The 26,888-nt window shown below is 42.1% G+C and overlaps 1 protein-coding gene and 1 pseudogene across 1 annotated transcript; both read right to left on the reverse strand.

Moving 5' to 3' along the window:
* Positions 1-4,202: 4,202 nt before the first annotated feature.
* Positions 4,203-5,812, reverse strand: LOC142185448 (glycosyltransferase family 92 protein F13G3.3-like; annotated as a pseudogene).
* A 9,769-nt stretch (positions 5,813-15,581) lies between these two features.
* On the reverse strand, positions 15,582-16,724 carry LOC142184117 (glycosyltransferase family 92 protein F13G3.3-like). The gene has a single exon (XM_075258829.1). The coding sequence runs from the start codon at positions 16,628-16,630 to the stop codon at positions 15,659-15,661; it is 972 nt and encodes a 323-aa protein (XP_075114930.1). The 5' UTR covers positions 16,631-16,724; the 3' UTR covers positions 15,582-15,658.
* Between the last annotated feature and the right edge of the window lie 10,164 nt (positions 16,725-26,888).

The raw sequence follows: 26,888 nt of genomic DNA on the forward strand, positions 1-26,888 counted from the left end.
ATCATAAGCAGACCGGCCTCCTGCACTGTACAATGCAGCAAGAGAATGGTGCAGGAGTTCGAACGGGTGAGGACGTAACATGAGTATAATTTTTCTTTATAAGGGGTCATTCACATGGAGTAACGCCTCATGTGTATCAGAGGCGTACACGCCGGCGTTACGGCAGGGCATTCACTTCAATGGGAGCGCTCGTAGCACCGCCGTTACAGCGGCGTTATGAGTGCTCCCATTGAAGTGAATGGGAAGTGCTCAGCAGCCTTCTGTAACGCCGGCGTGTACGCCTCTGATACACACGAGGCGTTACTCCATGTGAATGGCCCCTTATGCTGTGTTTTTTTTCTCTTTCAGGTTACGATAATCCATTGGATTATGTTGGATTCCATCGATGATCATCATTTTTGTTTTATTTTTTTTTTAATTCTTTAATAAAATGTTCAACGATTTGTCTATTTCAATAAAAACACATTTCTTTCATGTCTCGAGTTTTTATAAATACTTTCTTACCCCTTAGTAATGGCGACTGATAGTCAGCATCCATTACTAAGGTGTGGCTTAGCGTTAGTGGTGAATATTCTAGCACTAACCCTACAATTATTACCCCGATACCTAATGCTGAGGAGAATTGGTTATCATCCAATACCCGGCTGTTTAATAGAGACTGCTGAGGATTGGGGCATTCGCAGGCTGGAATTATTAGGGTCAGTGCACACTGAATTTTTTGGTGCTTATTGTGACGCTAAATCCACCTCAAAATCAGCCTCCAAAAAAAGCCTCCCTATAGAACTCAAAATAAGCACCAAAAAACTCAGTGTGCACTGACCCTTAGGCTGGAAAAGGCCGAAAACAACAGGCTGGTATTATGGCTGAGAAGGGCCAAAAACCATGCCATTTCCACCCTTGTAATGTCAGGATACTGCTTGTTGTATCTGACTGGCTCATAAATATTGGGGGGACCCTATGTTGCTTTATAATTAGAAAAAAAATGACATAGGGTCCCCCCAATTTTTAATAACCAGCCAGATATAACAAGCAGCAGCAGCCTGACATTACAAGGGTGGCAAGAGCCATGGTTTTTGGCCCTTCCCAGCCTTATAATACCAGCCTGCGACCACCCCAATCCCCAGCAGTCTCTTTAGACAGCTGGGTGTTGGACGATACCCAGCTCTTCCCGGCACCCCTGATGGTGTTGGGTACCGGGGTAATAATTGGAGGGTTAGTGCTAGAATATTCACCAGCTAACACTAAGCCACACCTTAGTAATGGATGCCGTCTATCAGACAGTCGCCATTACTAAGGGGGTAAGAAATATTTTTTTAAAAAATAAATCAAGAGACATGAGAGAAATTTTTTTTACTGAAATAAAAACTCCCTCAGACAACCCTCGTTGACCATTTTATTAAAAAAAAAAAAAAAAAAGATGATCATCGATGGAGTCCAACGAATCCGATGTAATCCAAGCGATCCATCATAACCTGAAAGATAAAAAAAAACCTGTATGGCGGAGAGCTTGCCGCTGTTGTGAACGTAACATAAGGCTATGGCTACACTACTACTTCCGTCATGCAACCAAAGTTAACAGTGTCACTTTGGGACACTTTCACATTAGTGAATGGAGTCGCATTGGGTCCCTCAGGTTGCAATGTGACTCCATTCACTAACATAAGGGAAAGAATCACAGGGCGACACATCTTTGGTTGTATGACAGAAGTTATAGAGCAGCTAGAGCCTAATGCTAGGTGCACAACAGCGGCAAGCTCTCCGTCATACAGGTCCACCATGGGACCAGAATGACGGAGAGGTGGGCTGCCAAAATGGCGGTTACACACAGACAGTGGCAGACCTCATTAACATAATGAGGTCCACCAGGTGTCAGCCATTTTCAAAGTGACGGGCAGATAAGTCCTGAGTGGTTTCTGCAATTTGGATACTGTTATGCTGGAGCCCTAGAAAAGGACACCAGCATAACAATAGTGTGGGACATTATCTATAGGGTGGGTGCACTACAACTCCCAGCAGCTCCAGATGAGGGTTTTCAATTGCGGACCATTTGCGAGCACATTATATTCAATGTGGCCTCTTACACCACCGGATATTTTATCCGTGGTGTGGCCGGGCTGCAACCGTGGTCCGCAATTTATAGGACATGTCCGTAATGGCTGTGAATTGCGGCACTGCACGGACTCGCTCATAGAACTCTATATATTTATTATTTATTATATATATTTATTATATATATCTATATATTATTTATTATATATATATTTATTTCTATTTTATTTTAAACTTATTTAAACTTTTTTATTTTTACTTTTTTCCAACTTTTTTTTCCTGTCCCCATGGGGAATTGAAGCAGTGATCGGCTGATCACCGCTTCACTACATATACACTGCAATACACGTGTTACACGTGTATTGCATTGTATGGGAAGCTGTCAGCCTGTGTGGACGCACAGGCTGACAGCTTCCTTTACGGCAGGATCAACCAGGTACGTGAAGGGGGTAAGTGATGGGGCAGACCCGGGGTCACTGATCAGACCCCGGGCTGCCCCCTACAAACACCGGCACCCCCCGAAACTGGCGCGGGGGGTGCTGATCACCACCATTTTAGAACGAAACCCCGGAGGTGCTGGCGGTCATGTTGACCGCCGTCATATCAGGGGTTAACACCCGCGATCGGACCTGGTTCCGACCACGGGTGTTACGGAGCATTGTCAGCTGTGTATTACGGCTGACACCCGCAGTGCATGGTGCGCACACAGTTTCTGTGTGCGCACCATGCATCCGCAGTAATAGTACGGCGGTTTGCGGGAAGCCCTTCCCGGCAGCGCCGTACTATTACGGCGAATGTCGGGAAGGGGTTAATGGTTCTTATGTTGTTTATGCACCCAGCTTTTCGGTGACGTCAGTGGAACTTGCTGCTACTCTCACCTGTGCTTGGCCAGATTATATTGTCGTGACATCATAACAACAACAAAAGGTGTAAGGCCAAGTGGTCTTACATTTTCCAACTGAATTGCAATTCATTTATTCACTATTCACCTTTTATACGGCTCTACACTATTGCGTAACTCAGTGTTTCTCTCTTTTTTTTTTTGCCAGTGCCGCCATTTTTCTGGGGATCTCCGGCACCTGGAGCAAGCTCCGGGGCCGGCATCCCGTTACAATGACAGGCCTGTCTGTAATTTCTTTCTATTGCAGCCTGCTCTATGCAGCCAGCAATAGAAGTGCTGGTAATTTGCAATGTATTAGCATTGTAATGCATTGCATAAGTGATCAGACACCCTAGGGTTCAAGACTGTTTCACCTCTGATAAATCCAAAACAACATAATAAAAATGACAAATTGATATTTACCAAAAGTTATAAATTCCAAAAGAACAATTGGCTATAAGACATAACTTTTAATAAACATGCCAATAAAACATATCAATTATAAACATTGAAAGATATAGAAGTCCCACAGATATAAGGGCACATGAGCCTCAAAAAGCCCTCAAGTGTTGACTCCCTAACAGGTCAAACAAACATGATGAAACATGGTGGTCCCCTAAAACCAAAACCAAGTAATTTACTATGGTTGAGTCACCTAACAGAGGGACAATTCACAGGCAGAGGCTCACGAACGTTAGAAAGGCCACAAGGTAGTAAGAAAACACAAAGTATTGCAATACAGGGGAGAAAAAAATCTATCCCTAAAAGCAAAAGCAGGACCGGGGCTACAGTGTCCCTATGGACCTATCTCATGGTCACTGCCCTAAATAGCGTATTCCCTGACCGGAATCCATCCCTAAATATGGAGTACCCTAAATGGCCCTCCATCAAATGTTATATGATAAATATGCAAATATGTATCAGATGTATTTTTGTAATTTACTTCTTTTTGTGTATTTTATTTTGTGTCAGTTTTATGTCCGTTTTCTGTTTTTGTTTTTCTGTTCTAAATTGTTATCCTTGTTTTATTGTAATTGACCTGTTTAAATAGTTTATTGCACTTTTGGTATTAATTTACATTTTTTTGTTCAAAGCAATTGCAAAATACTTTTTATGCCTTGTATGTCAGTATACTGTGGTACTATAGGGTGCAGTGTCTGTTTATAGAATAAGAGAAGTGGCACTGTGCAGTGGCCATATACAGGATAGGAGAAGTGGTCCTGAGCAGTGACTTACCACAGATGGGTAAAGTAGTTTTGAGAGGTGAGTTATTTTAAGCCTTTTCCAGGTTTAGAAATAGGAGTGGGAACAGCACTTTATATGCAGTACATTTTTTGCCACATTTACAACCATACTGAGAACCTGGATCTCGCTGATAGTTCAGCTGAGTCAAATCCTTGTTAACATTAGCAATAAGAGAAGAATTATATTTCCATACGGTCGTGTCTCTTTATCAGAGATGACTGTGGGAGATGTGGTTGCATTGGCATCCAGCCATGGTGAAGGCTTGCAATATGATTGGGAACCTTAACACTATCCTTGTAAGTTCTTAATGCGATGTGAACTGAAATCTGAATGACTTCTCGTGGGTTGACTATCAACATCATTGCAAACAAAGGCCTCTGAGAAGGTGGGTCATGATGTTAAAGGGAGTGCCATCTATTGGGCTGCATGACTGAGCCTCTGTCTTCCTAATTACATCATGGAAGATAGATTTGCACATCCTCAGTGAGCGCCCTCTATTGGTGTGCATGACTGAGGCACTGACTTCCTAATTACATCATGGAAGTCAGATTTGCATATTTTTCCCATATCATCTTATGGTTATTGCTGAATTTGCGTCTTTCGGGCTCATATAGTATCAACTACAAAATGTTGGTTCCTGTTACATTTTTGGGAAAAGCTGCTTGAAAAGTAGGATCAGCGATGGTCTTGGGTAGTATTGGTTTATTATCAGGTATACAGCTCTATTTGGATAGTCTTTCTCCACAGCTTTCATCATTTCATCCCAGTTATTGTGCCGTTTCGGTAGAATGATATCATCCATGTCATTGAAGGTGACATATCGACTTCTGAACATGTTTCTGTACAAACAATCGCTCAGGGCTGGGAGCTGCCCATAATAGCCTATTTGGTTCCTCGGGTTCATACTTTGGTGCCAGGCATCAGATGTCCTTAAATATTTGTCTATTGGCCAAGGTACAATCTCTACAACCCCTTCAGAGACATAGTAATTGAGAATTTGTCCAATGGCCTTACTGCAGCTGTTCTTGTAGATGACCACTTTCTGAGCTCCTAGAAGACGATACATATGGCCTGGATAAACTGTAATATGTTGTCCTGGTTTCCGAACATTGCAGAGATACACACTGTGAAGTCTGCAGAGAGACTGAGGATTGCGGTTCTTTATCTTAAAAACAGGAACATGACTGTGTTTCTTGTGTTGGACCAGTGGATGGAAATGTAGCGAGAAAAGCAGTTCTGAGGTTCTGAGCAGACCACATCTGCTGGACCATAACTAAACCCAGACCATTGAGAGTGAGGCTCTATTGTGGCTTTTATGGAAACATATTCAGAGTCATTTACACAGTAAAACCAACAATACAGCTCCTTCACGTCACTATGGATAATGGTCAGAACATGGTCTGACCTTCTGCCATCAAAATAAGCCGATGTGACAAAGGTTTTATTGTTTTCTAGAGGAGTGATCGTTTCCCTGGAAATGGCCAAGGTTTCATTGTTTTCTAGAAAGATATTGGTATACCTGAAAATGTTCTGACATTTTGGTCCTGCTCCTTTCTTTAACCAGCCATTATAATAAGTCAAAATCATTAAAATGATGGCCAGTGTTGAGATAAACCGAAACTTCCTCATATTGTCCATAGCCAAATGTCCAATATCAACGGTAGATATCTTCAAAAGTCAGTGGACACATTAATATGGGAAACATTTATTTTCTCCTACATAATACATATGATATATGCTGGAATTTCAAAAAAATATTTCAATAATCTCATGCAGATGGAAGAACCATTAAAATCAGGGGCGTAGCTATAGGGGTTTCAAAAGTAACAGGTGCTAACAGGCCATGAAGCTTTAAGGTTCCAAAAACCTCTTATAACATTAGGACACTACTATTAGAGACAGCATAAGGTAAGTGGGGCCATTTACATAGTGGTCCAGGAAATTCCAATGGCTGTAGGCACTCCATATGCCGCAATATAGTTCTGGCATACAATACTGTAAAGGGAGATTCTAGGAAAGAATGGGCCACTAAATGTGTCTAATTATACAAAGTTTAATTTCCTATTGGACTAGGGGGCTAGAGAGACAGAATAGAGAGACACCGAGCACACTTATAGTGTAGATGGTCTATTACAAATATATAGATGAATTATCTGGTGTTTATGAAAAGAACTCAGGACCTGGTGGCCTCTCACCTGATCGGATTGTGACTCCGTTCACAACTCCGTTTTAAGCAATATTAGGCTTCGTCAGAGTGGGAGTGGCAGCACGTCTCTATAACACTGGTCAAAAACCAGGAGGATGCACCAATGAAAGAACAAAAGGACGGCGCTCTCAGGTCCAAAGGAATTTATTCAAAAAGAAGATTGCACAACGCAAAAACAGTTGCCGAGTTTCGGGTCGGAACCCTTTATCAAGTGCGTAACAGGCATAGGTGATAATGCCCGATCTGCCCACCGGCGGCACAATACACGACGTTGCAAGTTGTACTCTGCTGGACCGTAGTCAAAGACTAGAAGCACCTAGGTTTTAGAGGAGGAAAATAGGGAAAAAAAATTTTGAAGCAAAAACTGGTAAAATATTTAATATATGGGAGTTGTAGTTTTGCAACAGCTGCAAGGCCACATTGACAGGTGACCCTGCAGCTGTACGGGGATGCATAGAGCGTTTTTTTTTGCGGGGCCAGCTGTACTTTTTAGTTATACCATTTTGGGGGATATCTATTGCTTAGATCACCTTGTATTGAAAAAAAAAAAACAGGAGGTGATTTAGAACTTTTATTTATTTCATATTTTTAAAGCTTTTTTTTTTTTTTTTTACTATTTTATTCCCCCCCGGGGGCTTGAACCTGCGGTCACTTGATCGCAAGTCCCATAGACGGCAATACAACTGTATTGCCGTCTATGGGCCATTCTGTCTATTAGTATTACGGCTGGTCATAGACCCAGCCGCAATACTAATATATAGCCGTGACAGGCCGGGGAGCCTCATTAGGCTCCCGGCTGTCACCCGAACAGGTCGGCTCCTGCGATATTGCCGCGCAGGAGCCGGCCTGCAACGTCACAGGTACGGGGCCGGTGGGGACCGGCCCCGGGGGAGAAGGGGCCACGGATACTGACCCGGCATCCGCTGTACTAGAGAGGCGGATGCCGGGGAGGGATAGACGCCGGGGCCTGAGACATCGCTACGATCCTCTGCCCTGCATGAAGCCAGCGGCGGGGGGACGGAGAAGCGGAATAGCATCACTCCTCCCGCTGCTGGCTTCATGCAGGGCAGAGGAGCGCAGCGATGTCTCAGGCCCCTGCGTCTATCACTTGCCGGCTTCCGCCTCTCTATTACAGCGGATGCCAGGCGCCACCTTCAGACTATAAGACGCACCCTTCTTTTCCCCCAAAATTTTGGGGAAAAAAAGTGCGTCTTATAGTCCGAAAAATACGGTACTAGTCTATATTTTTGATACACTTACTATTGAGGTGCATGCTGTTTAGTAATTACTTTGTATTGTGTCTGCATCAAAAATTATGCCTAAAATGTGGCTTCTGTAGTAAAGGTAGAAGCTTTCTAGTTGCTCTTAAATTTGGCGCCTGTCTTTCAAAGGCCATCTTAAAAAAAGTGTCATTTGTGCCTACAAGAACGCAGTGCTTTTTTTTTTTTTTTTAATACCTTTTTGTCTCTTTTGCATTTTACACCTTCACATTGATCCACATTGCAGCACAAATGTGTCATATTTGTAAATAGAAATCTTCATGTATGTCTAATTTTATGACAACCTTTAGTCACATCCATTTTGGAATTTTAGAAGGAAAAGTGTCAATTGAATGGCATGTTCAGTGGATTTTTGGCACATATGTAGTTAAAAGGGTTTTCCAGGATAACTATAAATGCCTACACTAATCTAAACAGCACGCTGACAGTCACAAAAAAGGAAGAGCTTTTTCCCTCAGAAGGACACCTGGACACAAAGAACACAAGTAAAGTATAATAGGGTACGGGGATAGGCTAAGTGATTTGGGAAGGGCTAACATTGGGCGGAATAGCTAGGGAGGCAGGGGGGCTTGGAGTGAGAGGGAGATAGTGTAAGAGCATGCAACAGTAAGCTACACCAAGTAAACAAATGCAGAAGATGCCAGGAGCTCCCACAGAAACCCAGAAATCACTCAAAACACTGCTAAAGGTATATGGGTGCACTTATTAACTCATTAATAGCACTAATAGACCTTTTTTAAAAAAAATAATTTTGCGTGGAAAACCCCTTTAACCCTTTCGCTACCAAGCACGTAGCTATACGTGCTCCCAAGGTGGCACTTCAGTAGCCGAGGACGTAGTTACTACGTCCTCCCTACTAATGCCGATATCTCTGGACTGCATCAACATATCTTGATGCTTTAAAATGCAATTTAAAGAAGAGAATCTCATCTTTAACCCCTTCCCGACATGCGCCGTAATAGTACGGCGCATGTCGGGTCTGTAACTATGGCGACCGCCCGGGAGCCGGGCGGCCGTCATAGCCGCCGGGTGTCTACTGCTTTAAGCCCGACCGGACCGATCAGAGGCATTAGAGCCGGTTGTCTACTGCTTAAAGCAGTAGACACCCGGCGGCTATGACGGCCGCCCGGCTCCCGGGCGGTCGCCATAGTTACAAACCCGACATGCGCCGTACTATTACGGCGCATGTCGGGAAGGGGTTAAAGATGAGATTCTCTTCTTTAAATTGCATTTTAAAGCATCAAGATATGTTGAAGCAGTCCAGAGATATCGGCATTAACCCCTCCGGCGCTGCTGTCAAAGGCGCCGGAGGCGCCATTTTCCCGGCGGCGCATGGGCGCCGCCATTTTGGCAGAGATCGCCGGCTCTTGGAGCATGCTCCAGGGCCAACGTCACGTTGCCATGACAGCCGGGAGCCTTGTTAAAGGCTCCCAGCCGGTCTGCAAATTCTCTCTTTTGCAGGCTGGTGTATACAGCCTGCAAAAGAGATGATGATTTTTTGCAATGCATTAGCATTGTAATGCATTGCATTAGTGATCAGACCCCCTGGGGTTCAACACCCCTAGGGGGTCTAATAAATGCAAAAATAAAAAATAAAAAAAAAGTAAAAAAAAAATATAAAAAAATATAAAAAGTATTAAAAGTTCAAATCACCCCCCTTTCCCTAGAACAAATATAAAAGTAGTTAAAAACTGTGAAACATATACATGTTAGGTATCCCCGCGTCCGAAATCGCCCGCTCTACAAATCTATAAAAATATTTTTCCTGTTCGGTAAACGCCGTAACAGGAAAAATAGTCAAAAGTGCCAAACCGCCGTTTTTTCACTGTTTTAATTCTGATAAAAATTTGAATAAAAAGTGATCAAAGCAATAACATTTCCCGAAAATGGTAGAACTAAAAAGTACACCCGGCCCCGCAAAAAAAGACGCCCTATGCATCCCCGTACACCTATGTATAAAAAAGTTACGGCCGTCGGAACATGGCGACTTTTAGAAAAAAAATTTTTTAACACCGTTTTGGAATTTTTTTTAGGGGTCAAAATGTAAATAAAACCATATAAATTTGATATCCCTGGAACCGTACCGAAACACAGAATATAGGGGACATGTCATTTTGGCTGCACAGTGAACGCCGTAAAACCAAAGCCCGTAAGAAAGTCGCAGAAATGCATTTTTTCTTCAAATCCACCCCATTCTGAATTTTTTTCCTGCTTCCCAGTACATTATATAGAATAATTAATGGTGGCATCATGAAGAAAAAATTGTCCCGCAAAAATTAAGACCTCATTTGACTCTGGGAGCGGAGAAATAAAAAAGTTATGGGGTTTAGAAGGAGGGGAGTCAAAAACGAAAAACGAAAATCAAAAAATGCCATCGGCGGGAAGGGGTTAAAATGTTATCAGGAACTTGATGATTGAACTTACAGTTTTGGAGCAATTCACTGTTGAAAACGCTATTGAACATTGAGATCCAACTGCAGATCTCAATTCCCGACAGCGTTTCAACAGTGAATCGCTCCAAAACTGTAAGTTCAATCATCAAGTTCTTTGAGATTCTCCTCTTTAAAATGCAATTGAAAGCATCAAGATATGTTGATGCAGTCCAAAGATATAGAGCCCTAAAGTGTCCCCCCCTCCTGTCTAATTAAGCAATTTGTGAACTGTAACAGGAAAGGGAGAGGGGCATGAGCAGCCCAGCAGACAGAGAGAGACAGAGAAACAATCTGACTCTGTCCATAACTTGTATGTGACACCAGCAGGGGGGTGGCAGGGACTCTTCTATCCCTATTAACCCTTCTCCTGCCAATCAGAGAGCATACTATACATTTGTCTCTGATTGTCACATACAGGTATAATATAATTCCCCCCCTGAGCTTTACATAGTGGGGTATTCTTATGTTATACCCCCTGAACATAACCAAGAAGTTTATTGGCGCTGTGACCCAGACGTTTACCATTGTCCAGGTCGCAGTGCCAAAAATAAAAAGTTGCACCAAACACTTACACAAAATATACACAAAGTCGCAAATAAAGTTTACATTTCACCCAATCCCTGTCCTGTCTATACCTGAGCTTTCTACAGTAAAATTCGCCTCTAGTGATATCTGTTACACGCTAAAATAATAGTAATTGCTAAAATTTTTATAGGGGGATGGAAAATAACATTTTTATGTAACATCCTATTTAATTTGCATGCACAAAATGGGATGGCGCATTTCTGCGATTTTGGTGATTCTTTAACACCTGCCCCTGTAAATATATACATGTGTGAACTCCTCACATATTGCAGCTTTATGGACAGTACATTATGTTTGCAGAAAGGGATTTCTTGAGCCGCATTTTAGTGGCAAATTTGAATTTTTGTGCAATTTTTGCTAGCAATCTCTGTTTGCCGCAAAGTTGAATGAAGGTGGTTGTATATATGAACTATTAAATAGTGTTTTTATATACGGAATGCTGTGTACTCTGAAAAAAGTTAGATTTTGGTATATCAGTCACAGTTTGGTAGGTGCAGTATAGCTTTTTAACATATTAGTGAATAACAGCTAAATCCTGCTTGTCTTCTGTATTCGTGTTTTTGGGAGTCTGAGCTCTTGTAGTTGATGTTTGCGGTACATATAGTATATATACACATTGTATACACTTTAAGCTATTATTTTAAATGTATTTTGTATATGAATCTGAGATTGAACATGAGGTTTAGGTGCAAATATATGTATTAGCGTATTTATTCAAAAAATTATTTGTGTTGGTAGCAAAGTTGCATGAAGGTGGATGTGGCTATCGATGACCCATTAAGACATTTGTAGTCTTCAGGTTGTCTACTTTCAAAAAATATATAGGAATTAGGGGTTCACTTACTTTTCATGGTGTGTAATCACTACATTTTATAGGATGATACTTTTTTAACATTTCCAGCTTCAAAGCAGATTTTTGTTCCTTCCAGTTCTAGCGATTTTCTAAAGACATGTGCATGCGGGTGCAGGCTATAGTGATATGTATGAACTCTGCACATGTTGAACTCTTATTTTTAGGAGGTTTGGTGCATTTAATTTTTTGTTTGGTTTCCACTTTTAACAACTAATATACATTTATTTGCATTTTTTCATAAAACATTCACTTTAAATCAAAATTGCATGAAGGTGCCTGTTCGTATACAGTAGCAAGTGGCATTCTGACAATGCTGCAGGTGTCTACTTTAAGAAAATATATAGGTATGGGGGGTTGGATGCTTTTTTAATGTTGCAATTTAGGTTTGATTTGTCCATCTCAAAACTGTGAAAATTGCTCTGGCTACTGGAGGTGCAAAATTTCCAGAGACCCTTGGCAGCGAAAAGGTTAAGTAACATACACGAAAATTCTGTTGCATTTTAGGACTCAAAAGTGTCAGCTGTTATAGTAAATGCGCCCCCATTGTCTGCGTCATGTATGGGTATCTCAGAGCTTGTGCCAAGCCCTAAACATACACCAATGGTTTTCGTGTATTCATATAATGCATATAAACTATATTAGCAATTATTTATTAATTCAGTGGGGCATATTTATCAATACAACTCCAACACTTTTCTGTCTATTTTTGGGTAAAGATTTATGGTACACAACATATTTATGAAGAGCGTGCACCAGAAAGGACATGAAAATACGAGAGGCTGGACATTCTTGCAAAATGTCCCCAGAATTGGAGAGGTTTGTAATGGGCGTGGTTTATAGTGACCATGGTTTATAGTGGGCCTGGTTTAGAAGCGTCTACCTTTACGACACATTTGAGAAACAAAAAAGAACGAATATGATGCAGATTTTGTACAAACTAGTGAATGAATTTACAACAATTTACTTAGTGCACCATAAATCCCTGTCGTGCACCACATATTTTTCTCCTCAATAAGTGAGAGTTGATTTATGTCTGTTTATATTGTGCCAAAAATTGTAAGGGTTTTGATGTGTGTACCAAATATTTGTTCCTTACAGCCCGTGAGTCAAGTTTTTTTCTACAGATTTTGTTAACATATTTTGTGGCAAATATTTGTCTCATGTGAAGTTCAACATGTTGCGTAGTATTACGTCCTGGACACCTGGTGCTTGGCGCAAATGGACATAATAGTACATCACCAACCGATGCCGCCTGCACTATCTGAGCGGGCGGCATCAGCAGCCGGTGTTAGCTGCAACTGACAGTAGTGGCTCCATAAGGCCGGGTTCAGACGTAGTATTGTGGCTCGTCATTTGGTACGTACACGCCGCGGGATCTTATGCGGGCTGTATACGCTCCCATTGTTTTCAATGGGAGCCGGTACCGTACACGCGGCGCTATTTTGTGACCGTGATTTGGCGGCGTCCGCAAAATAGTGCCGCGTGTACGGTACCGACTCCCATTGAAAACAATGGGAGCGTATATGGCCCGCATAAGATCCTGCAGTGTGTACGTACCAAATGACGAGCCACAATACTCTGTGTGAACCCGGCCTAAGAATTGCCCAGTTTTTCACTGGTGTATTTTGTATGTCGTTTGTGTGTGTGTGTGTCCATAAGCATCACGTGATATCAGTGAAAAACCTGCAATCGGTTGTTATGGATACTTGGAGTAAAGCTGTGTGTGTGTGTATGTGACCTTGTATAACAGTGTCATCCACAGCACCTTGCCCCTTTAACGCTGACTTACAGCAGTGAAGCAAAATTGCTGGGTTGCTATGGAAACCTGGAGTAAAGCTGTAATGTGTGCTGAGCTGTGTATCTAATCCTCCAACATGTGATACTGTGTGCTGAGCTGCGTATCTAATCCTCTGACGTGTTGTGAGCTTCACATCTAATCCTCCGACGTGTGATACTGTGTGCTGATTTGTATATCTAATACTCTGACGTGTGATACTGTGCCTTTTTGACTCTGACAAAGCATCCGTAGCTGCTGAGAAAAACACCAGCAGTACTGTGCCATGCCACGTAGTTATGCTTGTGTGCCACCAGTGGCAAGGTGCCAAAGGTTGCTGCTCCCTGGAGAAGAACTTGCTTTTACTTCCCCTGAAAATTACCAATTATTTTCTTTCCCATCAATAGTAGAGAAGAATGTTCTCAACCAGGGCTAAGGTCCCAATTCTAAGGGTCCTTGTTTTGCTTCTATGGTATGTACGCCTGCCGGGAGTATGTAAGCTACAATAATATATACATATTCCTTTTGTCCCATGTTTTTCATTCATGTCATGTCTACGTTAGTAGTGATTGATTTCATGGAGAATTGTGCAACATTATAGAAAATTTCACTGTAATGTACTTACTGTTTCATTTTATTAAAACTAGACTAGAAACTATTTTTTTTTCACTTTCAAGAAGGGCAGTAACTAAATCTAGTCATCTCATAGTTATTGAAAATATCTATCTCATATCTATCTACTTTTCTATCTAGTGTCTGCAATCTAGCAGTCATCTTCATCTGTACGTATTTGTTAGCTCTTTCTGTAACCCATTAGTGACTGATGTATAGACTTTCTATAAGCGTCAATAACGGGCCTTTATTATCCACAATTGACTTTTTACATGAGTAGAAAAAAAGATACCAGAATTGCAAATTTTGTCTGTCACACAAAAAAAAAAATTCGTTATTTAAAGCTATCAAAAAGCATAAGAATAGAAACACAAAGAGTTTTTACTTTGCAAAAGTTTGAAACTAAAAAAAACAAACAAATAATCGTACACATTTGGTATCAATTTAATTGGAATAATCCAGTGAATAAATATATCAGAATATTTAAACTGTATGGTGAATGGTGCCAAATTTATCGAGTAAGAATTAGTTAATAAATTCTATTCCAGAATTAGTTAATAAAATCTATTTTGTGAGATATATTGGTCACCATGAGGCAGAGAAAGCTGGAGGAGAAACCTGCATGGAAGTGTGGACTTCTCCTTTCAAGGAGATGATTTTTGGCGTCTATTGCTGATGTATGAAGATGCCTACAGCATGGTATTTCTTTCTTTTACTGTGGACACGTGGGACTGTGTTACAGCCTGGGAACCTACCATCACCCACCTACCCCATGAGTTTATGGAAGCATGGCAAGAGAGCAGCACCCTGTCTACCTGGATGGCTTCAGACTTCTTTGGGCAGTAGATCATAGTGGTAAGAAGAAAGGAGGAGGGCTTGTGATGAAGGACATTTGGGGCATTTTTTGTGGTTAAGAAACAATAGCGCTGATGCAAGATACCGAACTATCAGCTGTGAGCATGACATCTCACTACCTACTTACCAAAGGAACTACCACATGTTATCATGATAGCTGCATATGAATCAAAGCAAAAGGTGGCTACTTTGAAGAACCTAGAATATAAGACATATTTTCAGTTGTTTCACACTTTTTTGTTAAGTATATAATTCCACATGTGTTAATACATAGTTTTGATGCCTTCAGTGTGAATCTACAATTTTCATAATCACGAAAATACAGAAAACTCTTGGAATGAGAAGGTGTGTCCAAACTTTTGTTCTGAACTGTAATCCACAGAAATGAGTTCACCACACAGAAGGTTCCTGCATACATCAATGTCTGTGGAGATCAGTGAATTCGCCATAGACAGATATATATAGGACAGGAGACTCAGCAGGCCCTGGGCCCCATAGCAACTATTTTGTCTGTCTCTATTGGAGGTATGCTACTGGGATGAAGTTGTAAGATATGTTTTGTGCTCTTCCTGTGTTTAGTGTTCCTATAAAGAGGTGTTCGGGTGTTCCTGACTCTTGGCCTGCATATGAGTAATGCAGCCAGTCAGTGGTTGAGCAGTGATATTCTGCTCATACAGAACGTCAACACTGAGCCAATGATCGGCTGCCGCACCCATGTGTGGGCTGAATTTTCATAGTGGACCCAAATGGAGCCTTGCTGGGTCCCCGGCTGAATGGAGAGGTGAGTTGTTTTAAGCCTTTTCCAGGTGTTAGAAATAGGAGCGGGAACAGCACTTTATACACAGTACATTTTAGTCACATTTATGTCCATACTGAGAACCTGGATCTCACTGATAGTTCAGCTGAGTCAAAACCTTGTTCGTATTAGCAATAAGAGAAGAATTATATTTCCATATGGTCGTGTCTCTTATCAGAGATGACTGTGGGAGATCTGGTTGCATTGGCACCCGGCCATGGTGAAGGCTTGCAATAGAATTGGGAATCTCAACACTACCCTTGTAAGTTTTTAATGCGGAGTGAACTGAAATCTGAATGACTTTTCGCGGGTTGACTATCATCTTATGGTTATTGTAGACATTTGGCTGTTCAGGCTCATAGTGTATCAACTGTAAAATGTTGGTTCCTGTTACATTTTTGGGAAAAGCTGCTTGAAAAGTAGGATCAGTGATGGTGTTTGGGTAGTAATGGTTTATTATCAGGTATACAGCTCTATTTGGATAGTCTTTCTCCACAGCTTTCATCATTTCATCCCAGTTATTGTGCCGTTTCGGCAGAATGATTTCATCCATGTCATTGAAGGTGACATATCGACTTCTGAACATGTTTCTGTACAAACAATCGCTCAGGGCTGGGAGCTGCCCATAATAGCCAATTTGGTTCCTCGGGTTCATACTTTGGTGCCAGGCATCAGATGTCCTTAAATATTTGTCTATTGGCCAAGGTACAATCTCTACAACCCCTTCAGAAACATAGTAATCGAGAATTTGTCCAATGGCCTTACTGCAGCTGTTCTTGTAGATGACCACTTTCTGAGCTCCTAGAAGACGATACATCTCTATGGCCTGGATAAACTGTAATATGTTGTCCTGGTTTCCGAACATTGCAGAGATACACACTGTGAAGTCTGCAGAGAAAGGCTGAGGATTGCGGTTCTTTATCTTAAATACAGGAACATGACTTGTGTTTCTTGTGTTAGACCAGTGGATGGAAATGTAGCGAGAAAAGCAGTTCTGAGGTTCTGAGCAGACCACATCTGCTGGGCCATAACTAAACCCAGACCATTTAGAGTGAGGCTCCATTGTGGCTTTTACGGAAACATATCCAGGGTCATTTACACAGTAAAACCAACAATACAGCTCCTTCACGTCACTATGGATAATGGTCAGAACACGGACTGACCTTCTGCCATCAAAATAAGCCGATGTGACAAAGGTTTTATTGTTTTCTAGAGGGGTGATCGTGTCCCTGGAAATGGCCAAAGTTTCATTGTTTTCTAGAAAGATATTGGTATACCTGAAAATGTTCTGACCTTTTGGTCCTGCTCCTTTCTTTAACCAGCCATGATAATAAGTAAAAATCATTAAAATAAGGGCCAGTATTGAGATAATCCGAAACTTCTTCATTTTGTCCATAGACTAATGTCCAATATCAACAGTAGATATCTGCAAAAGACAGTAGACAGATTAATATGGGAAACATTTATGTACTCCTACATAATACATATAATAAATTGTGGAATTTTAAAAAAAATATTTTAACAATTTCATGCAGATGAAATATAAAACAGAAGTAACTAACACAATGCAACATGTGGGATAATATAAATCATACAAAGCATTCACATGTAATAGTAAAAATACATTTATTAATATGTAATAAAGCACATATACGATATGACAAACATACAAAAAGAACACGGGAAAGGACACAAATAGTATCAAAATCTACCAGAAAAAAACCTTTTTGGTAAGATACATAGGGATAATTACTGAATATATGTATACCTGTAATGTAGATGAGTAATCATATGTGAGAACCATATATATCGACCATGTGACCAATTAACCCTACAAACGGTAACAACCGCTGTAGTATACCATGTGTTCTATGTCAAATGTATACAAAAAGGACAAGAAGAAATGGCATCACATGAAAATAACCACATCACAGAAATGTAAACATAACATGCCCCATACAAAAAAAAAAAAAAAACAACAACGCCTGAAGTACGTTTCGCCTATATCTTAGGCTTCATCCATTTATGTACTCCTACATAATACATATGATATATGCTGGAATTTCCAAAAGTATTTCAACAATCTCATGCATATAGAAGAGCCATTAAAAATCAGAGGCATAGCTATAGCGGGTGCAAAAGTGACATGAAACTTTAACATGAGGACACCACTATTAGAGACAGCATAAGGTAAGGGGTCCATTTATATATTTTATATAGTGGTCCAGGAAATTCCATTCCAATATCTGTAGGTGCTCCATATGCCGCCATATAGTGCTGGCATACAATACTGTAAAGGAGCTGTGCAGAAAAGAAAACCTGGTGCCCGTAGTGGTAGCTAGTAAGGTTCAGTGGAGAACCACTAATACAGTTGCTGCTCTTACCCAGACATCAGCCTATGCTTGAGGCGGTGAAGAATACCATTGAGATTAAAAAAACAAAACAAAAAAAACTGGGAAAATAGTAGCGTGCTACTGGAAAATTACTATAACTTTATTGGTTCCAAAGACAGTGATGGGCAACTCGTTTCGACACCGATTAGTTGTCTTCCTCAGGCTACTGTACATAGATAGGTAAAAAGCAAAGAATCAAAATGCTGCCAATATTAAAATAAAGATAAAGTTACAAAAAACACACGAGCCCACATATAATTAAATATGGCATGGCAATTGGAACATGTATATTATATAAGCCTGAATAACCACAGGTTGTAGCATCAGAAAACATGTCAACAGGCCAATTGATAAACACTGTATGTCAGTCAAGAGCATGAAACAGTAGAAATGCTAGTGGTAATGGGGTGTGAAGAAATATTAACAATAATAGAAGAAATCGTGGTAATACATAGGCATATTATATTAGAACCGAAATCCCCATGCTCTGAACAGTGGAGAATAAATAAATGAGATGTAGACGCCAGCGCCTAAACATGCAGGGGAGCTGATGTTATCAGGTGGGAGTGGTAACAGTAGTATCTCATTAGTAACTCTTCATATTGCTAAACGTGAAGTGCTGCTGGGAGTGGAGTAGAGAGGGCCATCGGCTGTGGGGGAAGGGAGTGAAGGAACCACCTACATTGGAGCCCTATGCTTCGCCTCTGCCCCTGAGCTGAGACTACACGGGCAGCAGCAGGAAGGGGGAGCGCCAGCCTTTGGGGTGGAGAAAGGAGTAGAGGTCCTGCCTTCACAAGAGAACTCCCCTCCGCCCCACCGTCACAGTTTTCAGGTTTTCCAGGTGGAGGAAAAGATCACGCATTAAACTGAGGTCTTTATTGGAGAGCAGGTTGGAAACTGGTGTTTCAGGAAGACAGTTCCAAAGACAGTTCTCTCATCCAATAATCTGGCAATCATACTTGACCTGTTAGGGTCCATATACACGGAGGAAAATGGTGAGGAATTCGATGTGGAATTTCAGCACTGAAAAAAAAGCCTCCCATTGAAGTCAATGGGAGTTTTTTTTTTTTTTTTACAGCGCTGAAATTCTACACCAAATTCCTTATCGTTTTCCTCCATGTGAATGGACCCTTAAGGTACCTTTCAGACAGTAGATTCAACATGGTTGGAGGAACCTACAATTACCAGAATGCATTGTATCAACTAAGGCAACAGGAAGCTACACCAAGTAAACGAATGCAGAAGATGCTAGGATCTCCCAAAGAAACCCAGAAATCGCTGCTAAAGGTATATGGGTGCACTTATAATCCCATTTATAGCACTAACAGTCCTTTAAAAAAAAAAAAAAAAAAAAAAATTGCCTGGAAAACCCCTTTAATTAGCATGCATGAAAATTCTGTTGCATTTTAGGGCTCAAAAGTGTCAGCTGGGGGGCCACACGGTGGCTCAGTGGTTAGCACTGCAGCCTTGCAGCACTGGAGTCCTGGTGTTCAAATCCCGCCGAGGGCAAAAAAATCTGCAAGGAGTTTGTATGTTCTCCCCGTGTTTGCATGGATTTCCATCCCATATTCCAAAAAAAAAAAAAAAAGACATACTGATAGGAAAAATGTACATTGTGAGCTCTATGTGGGGCTCACAATCTACATTTAAAAAAAAAAGTGTCAGCTGTTATAGTAAATGTGCCCCATTGTCTGTGTCATCTATGGGTATCTTGGAGCTTGTGCCAAGCCCTAAACATAAACCAAAGGTTTTGGTATATTCAGATACAGTAATACATATAAACTATATTAGTAATTATTTATACAATGGGGTATATTTATCAATACAACTCTGACACTTTTCTGTATACTTTTGGGTAAAGATTTATGGTGCACAACATATTTATGAACAGCGTGCACCAGAAAGAACATGAAAATACGAGAGGCTGGACATTTTTGCAAAATTTGCCTGCGCATATAGATCTTCCTTACATTCCCCTTTCTCTGAGGAAGAGCTAGCTCTTGCTATTCAATCAGCCCCGATAGGCAATTCCCTTGGCCCTGATGGCTTTACGCCTCGCTTTTACAAACTGTGCAGAGAACATATATCTCCTCTTCTACTTAGAGTGTTTAATAGCCTGGGCAGGGACTCTTCCTTCGCTCACCAATCCATCTCCGCTTTAGTCACTGTGATTCCTAAACCTGGGAGGGACCCTACCTGCTGCTCCAAGTTCCGCCCTATTTCTCTACTTAACGTGAACATCAAGCTTTACGCGAAGATGCTAGCGAACCGGCTCTCTCCCCTTATGCCTCATCTAATATACACAGATCAGGTTGGCTTAATCCCCGGTTGGGAAGCCTGAGATAACTTGAGCAAGACTCTCCTGGTAATGGACACAGCTAGATCACGTGCCTTTCCTATTTGCCTCCTGTCGGTCGATGCTGAAAAGGCATTCGATCGGGTTCATTAGGGCTTCCTACATGCCTCCCTGGAACAGGTGGGTGTAGGCCCAGTCTTCCTCCATAGGGTTCTATCGCTTTACGGGGACCCTTCTGCCAGAGTCCGTGTAAATGGTATCATCTCTGACCCCTTTTTGGTCCGTAACGGTACTCGGCAGGGGTGCCCTCTATCCCCCCTTCTCTATTCCCTTGTAATGGAGCATTTGGCAGTGGCGATCCGCGATCTCCCCGACATAGTTGGGTTCCCTGTAGGTACTACCCAGGTCAAAGCCGCTCTCTATGCGGATGACCTTTTCCTTTATGTAGCTCAATCCCGCCTTTCCTTCCCAGCCATCTTGGATGAGTTCCAGCGATTTAGTGTGGTGTCTAACTTTAAAGTCAATCTGACCAAGAGCGAGGCCCTAAATGTCACTCTCCCTCCAGCAGAGGTTGCCCACTTGTCTTCCCAGTTCCCTTTTTGCTGGCAACCCCGATCCATTAAGTATCTGGGGATTCAAGTCTCCACCGATCCTAAAGACCTGGTTGATCTTAACTATTCTGCCCTCCTACAGAAAACGTCCTCTGATTTAAGCTCATATGGCTCCTTAGGGTTGTTGTGGTTTGGGCGCATCAGTGTCCTGAAGATAGACATGATCCCTAGATTTCTATACCTTTTTCAAGTCCTCCCAGTTCCCATCCCTGGGCGTTTCTTCTCCGCTCTCAAGACGCTCTTTGGGCAGTTTGTGTGGGGCCCTTCCCATAGCAGGATCCATTTCCGAACCCTCACCAGACGTAAAACTAAGGGTGGGGCAGGCCTTCCGGACCTGCTCCTATATTACCGAACAGTGGTTCTTCTCCATCTACTGGACTGGCGTTGTAGAACTAGAGACAAACAATGAGTCTCATTGGAGACAGAGCTCATCTCTGCCCATCATCCCTCCCCTGGATTCCTTCTCCCTTCCGTCCTGCTACGGTCAGTTCCTCTTTACTTGCCTCTCACATTCCGTCAGTGTGGGATAACCTCTGTAAATCTGCCGACATAGCTAGGGTACCCGGCCCTTTGAGCCCCTTATTCAGGAATCCCATGTTTCCACCTGGTGTCACTGCCCGCCGCTTCCTGGGGTGGTCCGCATCTGAGGATGTTTGTCTGGGTTCCCTCTTCAGTTCATCCTCCTCTCCTTCCCCCTGAGTCAGCTACAGGCTGCCTGTCCGGATTCCAACCTCTTCTGGTTGGAATATCTTCAATTAACTGCCTTCTGGCGTAAGTTTTCGCTTCAGCCCCACCTTTCCTCTCCCTCCACAGTTTTGGAGATTCTAACGGCACAGGCTGGGACCCAGTGCCGCACCTCCCATGAGGCGACCTGAAGCGAGCGCTTCAGGCGGCACTATGCCAGGGCCTCAGGGAGGGCGGCATTTTTGCTAACCTAAGCCAGTCCAGGACAAGCTGTCCTGGACTGGCTTATCACCGAGCGGTGGTTTGGGGAGGCCACTGGAGCAGCGTTGCTCCGGCAGCCTCCCCTCACGCTCAGGCAGAGAGCAGGCAGTCTCCGGGCCTACTCTCTGCCGGCGAACGGGGCTAAGCCCCGCCCCTTCACTCGACCACGCCCTCGATCCACCCGGCCACGCCCCTGATCCATCCGGCCACGCCCCCGATCCACCCCCTCCTCCCGGCAGGGAGGGGGGCAGCTTTCTGCAGTTAGCTCGGGTGGCGAAAGGGGAAGGTTCACCCCTGCTGGGACCCCCCTCACGCCCTCTCTTTCCTCTATGACATCCTCTTGGAAGCCGCAACCCCTGGACCCCCTCTCTACATTAGATCGTGGGAGGCTTATTTGGGCGCCCAACTTCCTGCTGCTGATTGGGACAGATGCTTCCTCCTGTCGCACAAATTACCCTTGCCTTGTAGTGCACAGGAGAAGAATTTTAAGATACTTTCCCGATGGTATTGATGCCCGACCCTCCTCCACAAATTCTCTCCTACAGTCTCAGACCTCTGTTGGCGCTGTGGGGTCGCAGAAGGCACCTTCTTCCATGTTTGGTAGGATTGTCGTATGATCCAACCCTTCTGGACCTCGGTATTCGCTCTGTACGGGAAGGTCTCTGGCCGTCCCCTAACCCCATCCCCCCAGTTGGCACTCCTCTCCATCATCCTGGTTAGAGACAACTGAGACTGTGTGAGACTGTCCTTTTACTTTGGACTCTCTTAGCAGCACTGTTCATATGATTTACCTACTGCTTTCTTGCTGTTACTATTCATTTATTTGACCCGTGAGTCTTTTTTCTGTATCTTTGGTGTCTTGTGATTTTTTGGCTATATTCCATTCTTAGCCCTGCTATAAGACTATTGATATTGATTTTATATTTGTTTTCTAATAAAATTTCAGATTTTTTTTTTTATTATGATTGTGTTATTTTTTTTTTTTCTGGCCTGTCTTTCTACATCTGGATAACGAAAAAGTACACCTGGTCCAAGACGCCTTATGCATCCCCATACACGGAAGTATAAAAAAGTTACAGGTGTCAGAATATGGCGACTCTTAGAAAAAACTAAATTTAACACAGTTTTAAATTTTTGTTAAGGGGTTAAAATGTAAATCAAACCATATAAATTTGGTATCCCCGGAATCATACCGAAATATATAATACAGTTAACATGTCATTTTGCCTGCACTGTGAAGGCTGTAAAAATGAAACCAGTAAGAAAGTCGCACAAATACTTTTTCTTCAAATTCCCCCCCATTCTGATTTTTTTTTCCAGCTTCCCAGTACATTGTACAAAATAATTAATGGTAGCATCATGAAAGGGTTAATGGTAGCATCATGAAACATAAAGACCTCATATGGCTCATATGGTACTGTAATTTGGCTTATAGCATTATTTTTGGAGCTTGTATATTCTTGTGATACCACTAGATGGTGCTGTGCTCATAATGACCTGGATCTCTTGGTAGCTGTTTGGATGGAGCAGCCTCCTTCTCCTGTCAGGTACTTTGTGATACCTGAACATGCAGATAGCTCAGCGACCTACACAGAGCTTACACTAATAATAAGGGAGAAAGGGCATGTCTGCTTTACGTCTGGGCTGTGTTAAAGGCATTTTTGCTTAACTGGTCTACATTTGTTACTTTATCTGTCTGTCTATCTATCTAATGCTGTACATTTGTGAGTGATCCTTCCATTATTTTCATGGTCGGCAAGTAAGGATGACTACCAGCATCGTAGCTTTTCTAAATTCTAAAAATTGTAATTCTGCCTAAATATTGAGCAATATTTTCATCCAGCAATCTTCTAGCCCATTTATTCCATTACAATACGGCCTCCCCAGTTATTCTGAAAAGAAACTCGGCAAACGCTGCAGCTCTGACCGATAGTATAGCAATACAAAATAGATTTCATCAATATTACTTAGGCCTTTACCAGTCTCACCTTTACACCTTTAATCAGGAACTCATCCAATATTTAAAGTGGTTGTACAGGCAAAAATGTACAACCCGTTTAAGTTTTAAATATGTTGGAGTCAGTGAAAAAGATAAAAAAAAATTATACTCACCTCTCCACGGTGCTCCAGTGCCTCCCTGGGCCGTCTGGTCTTCTCAATACCGTGTTGATGTGTGGTGGAATCCCCATCCACATGTGACCGCTGAGGACAATCAACCCCTTCCCGCCGATGGCATTTTTTGATTTTCGTTTTTGACTCCCCTCCTTCTAAACCCCATAACTTTTTTTATTTCTCCGCTCTCAGAGCCATATGAAGTCTTAATTTTTGCGGGACAAATTTTTCTTTATGATGCTACCATTAATTATTCTGTAGAATGTACTGGGAAGCAGGAAAAAAATTCAGAATGGGGTGGATTTGAAGAAAAAATGCATTTCTGCGACTTTCTTACGGGCTTTGGTTTTACGGCGTTCACTGTGCAGCCAAAATGACATGTCACCTATATTGTGTGTTTCGGTACGGTTCCAGGGATACCAAATTTATATGGTTTTATTTACATTTTGACCCCTAAAAAAAATTCCAAAACTGTGTTAAAAAAATTTTTTTTCTAAAAGTCGCCATATTCCGACGGCCGTAACTTTTTTATACGTAAGTGTACGGGGATGCATAGGGCGTCTTTTATTGCGGGGCCGGGTGTACTTTTTAGTTCTACCATTTTCGGGAAATGTTATTGCTTTTTATTCAAATTTTTATCAGAATCAAAACAGTGAAAAAATGGCGGTTTGGCACTTTTGACTATTTTTCCCGCTACGGCGTTTACCGAACAGGAAAAATATTTTTATAGATTTGTAGAGCGGGCGATTTCGGACGCGGGGATACCTAACATGTATATGTTTCACAGTTTTTAACTACTTTTATATGTATTCTAGAGAAAGGGGGGTGATTTGAACTTTTAATACTTTTTATATTTTTTTATATTTTTTTTTTCCTTTTTTTTTGCATTTATTAGACCCCCTAGGGGTGTTGAACCCCAGGGGGTCTGATCACTAATGCAATGCATTACAATGCTAATGCATTGCAATGCATTGCAAAAAATCATCCTTTCTTTTGCAGGCTGCATAGACCAGCCTGCAAAAGAGAGGATTTGCAGACAAGCCTGGGAGCCTGTACAAGGCTCCCGGCTGTCATGGCAACGGGACGTCAGCCCTGGAGCATGGTCCAGGAGCCGGCGATCCCGGGCAAAATGGCGGCGCCCATGCGCCGCCGGGAAAATGGCGCCTCCGGCGCCTTTGCCCGCGGCGCCGGAGGGGTTAATGCCTCCGATCGGTCCGGGGACCGATCGGAGGCATTAGAGCCGGTTGTCTACTGCTTAAAGCAGTAGACACCCGGCGGCTATGGCGGCCGCCCGGCTCCCGGGCGGTCGCCATAGTTACAGACCCGACATGCGCCGTACTATTACGGGGCATGTCGGGAAGGGGTTAAAAGAAAAATAAGGCCTCGAAAACCTCTGTAACGGCTGTTTCCTTTTCGACTGACTGAAGAACAGCGAGAAGTTTTAGATTCCCCCTTTAAATTGCAGGAACTATCCGACCTCCTATGTGCAATACTAAGATGTTTTATTTCCTGTCCTGTCCAGGCCTCTTTCCGTTAAATGTCAGCTCAGGGGAGGTGTATATAAAAATAAAAATACTTATACTCACCTGTCCTGGGCTGAGCGTACGCCCTGAGTAAGACTTTCATGTCATCTCCATAAGCTTTTTGTTTGGATGTTTGTTTTGTTTGGATGACCCTCCTGGGGTCCACCATCATCTTTTGATTATTCAAATGTTGTAGTCTGTCTGGTTCCTGATGGACATATTGGAGTATGTTATATTCTGGGAAATGAATGGAAGCACCTGGCACGTACACTTTGCCGGCGGCCGGTCGCCGTGCCAGGTGCTTCCATTCATTTCTATGGGAGCATGCTGTTCGGAACGACTGATCCGAACAGTGTTCGCTCATCTCTACAGATGACGTCACCCCCAGAGTCTTCCTCAGAACCCACTGTATAAGGGTTAAAGTCATCACTATGGACATAAATAATAGGATTTTCCTTGTTGTTTTTTTTGTACATTGTATCAGGATCCCAGAATCTTTAGGAAAGAAAAAAAAATGACAGAATTTCTTAAAGGCATATTTGTGTTATTATTTTCACGTACAGAACAAGAAGAGAATAATAAAGTGTTCTTCCTCCTGCAAGATCGATTTTTTGGGATTATTACATGGTTGGTTATTTATTTGCATGGCCAGAATAAAAGTTGCCCTGCACAGTTGATCCCCAGCACTTTCTGAATCCAGGCCAGCTGCATGCCTGGATAGCTTATGTAAAATATAAAAACATTTTAACAAAAAAAAAAAAAATCCTATACAAATTCAGTCACATCCATAATAAGTCAAACTATAAAGTTATCCTGTCATTTAACCCAAACAGTGAAAGATGTTAAAAAAAAAAAATGCCAGAATTGTTGATATTTTGCATATCCCATTGCCAAGTTAAACAGAATAAAGTCATCAACATTTTCTATAATTCCAGGTTTGTTTGTTTTTTTGTAATTAAAACAGTGTTTTTTCTCTGCCAAAGTAGTAAAGTGCAACCCCCCCGCCCCCCCCCCAAAAAACAAAAAACAAAACAAAACAACTATGGTAAATACCATTAAAAAAAAAGTCAGAATTGAAGATTTGTTTCTATTAATTTTTTACTTAAAAAGGGATTAATACATATTGCTTACATCCCAAAATGGTAGTGATAAAAATAAGTTGAGGCATTTAGAAAATGGCACCACATAACAGGTTCATTAAAAAAAAAAAAAGTTATTGTAACAAATGGAACTTTTGGAAACGTCAAAACATAGAACTGACATTTTTATCCTTTCTCAGTAGTATGTGAGACTCTGAGCTGGTCTGTTGGTGGCAGCAGTGAAATCCTGCTTGGCATTTTTGCTGTTCTTCTATTAATGTGGGTTTTCTCCCTCCTCTCTAGTTTCCACATATTGATGGGTTAAATTGGAATTGAGAGAGTTTGCACTGATGGGAACAGGG

The sequence above is a fragment of the Leptodactylus fuscus genome, chromosome 11 (genome assembly GCF_031893055.1).
Source record: "Leptodactylus fuscus isolate aLepFus1 chromosome 11, aLepFus1.hap2, whole genome shotgun sequence".
In the NCBI taxonomy this organism is placed as follows: domain Eukaryota; kingdom Metazoa; phylum Chordata; class Amphibia; order Anura; family Leptodactylidae; genus Leptodactylus; species Leptodactylus fuscus.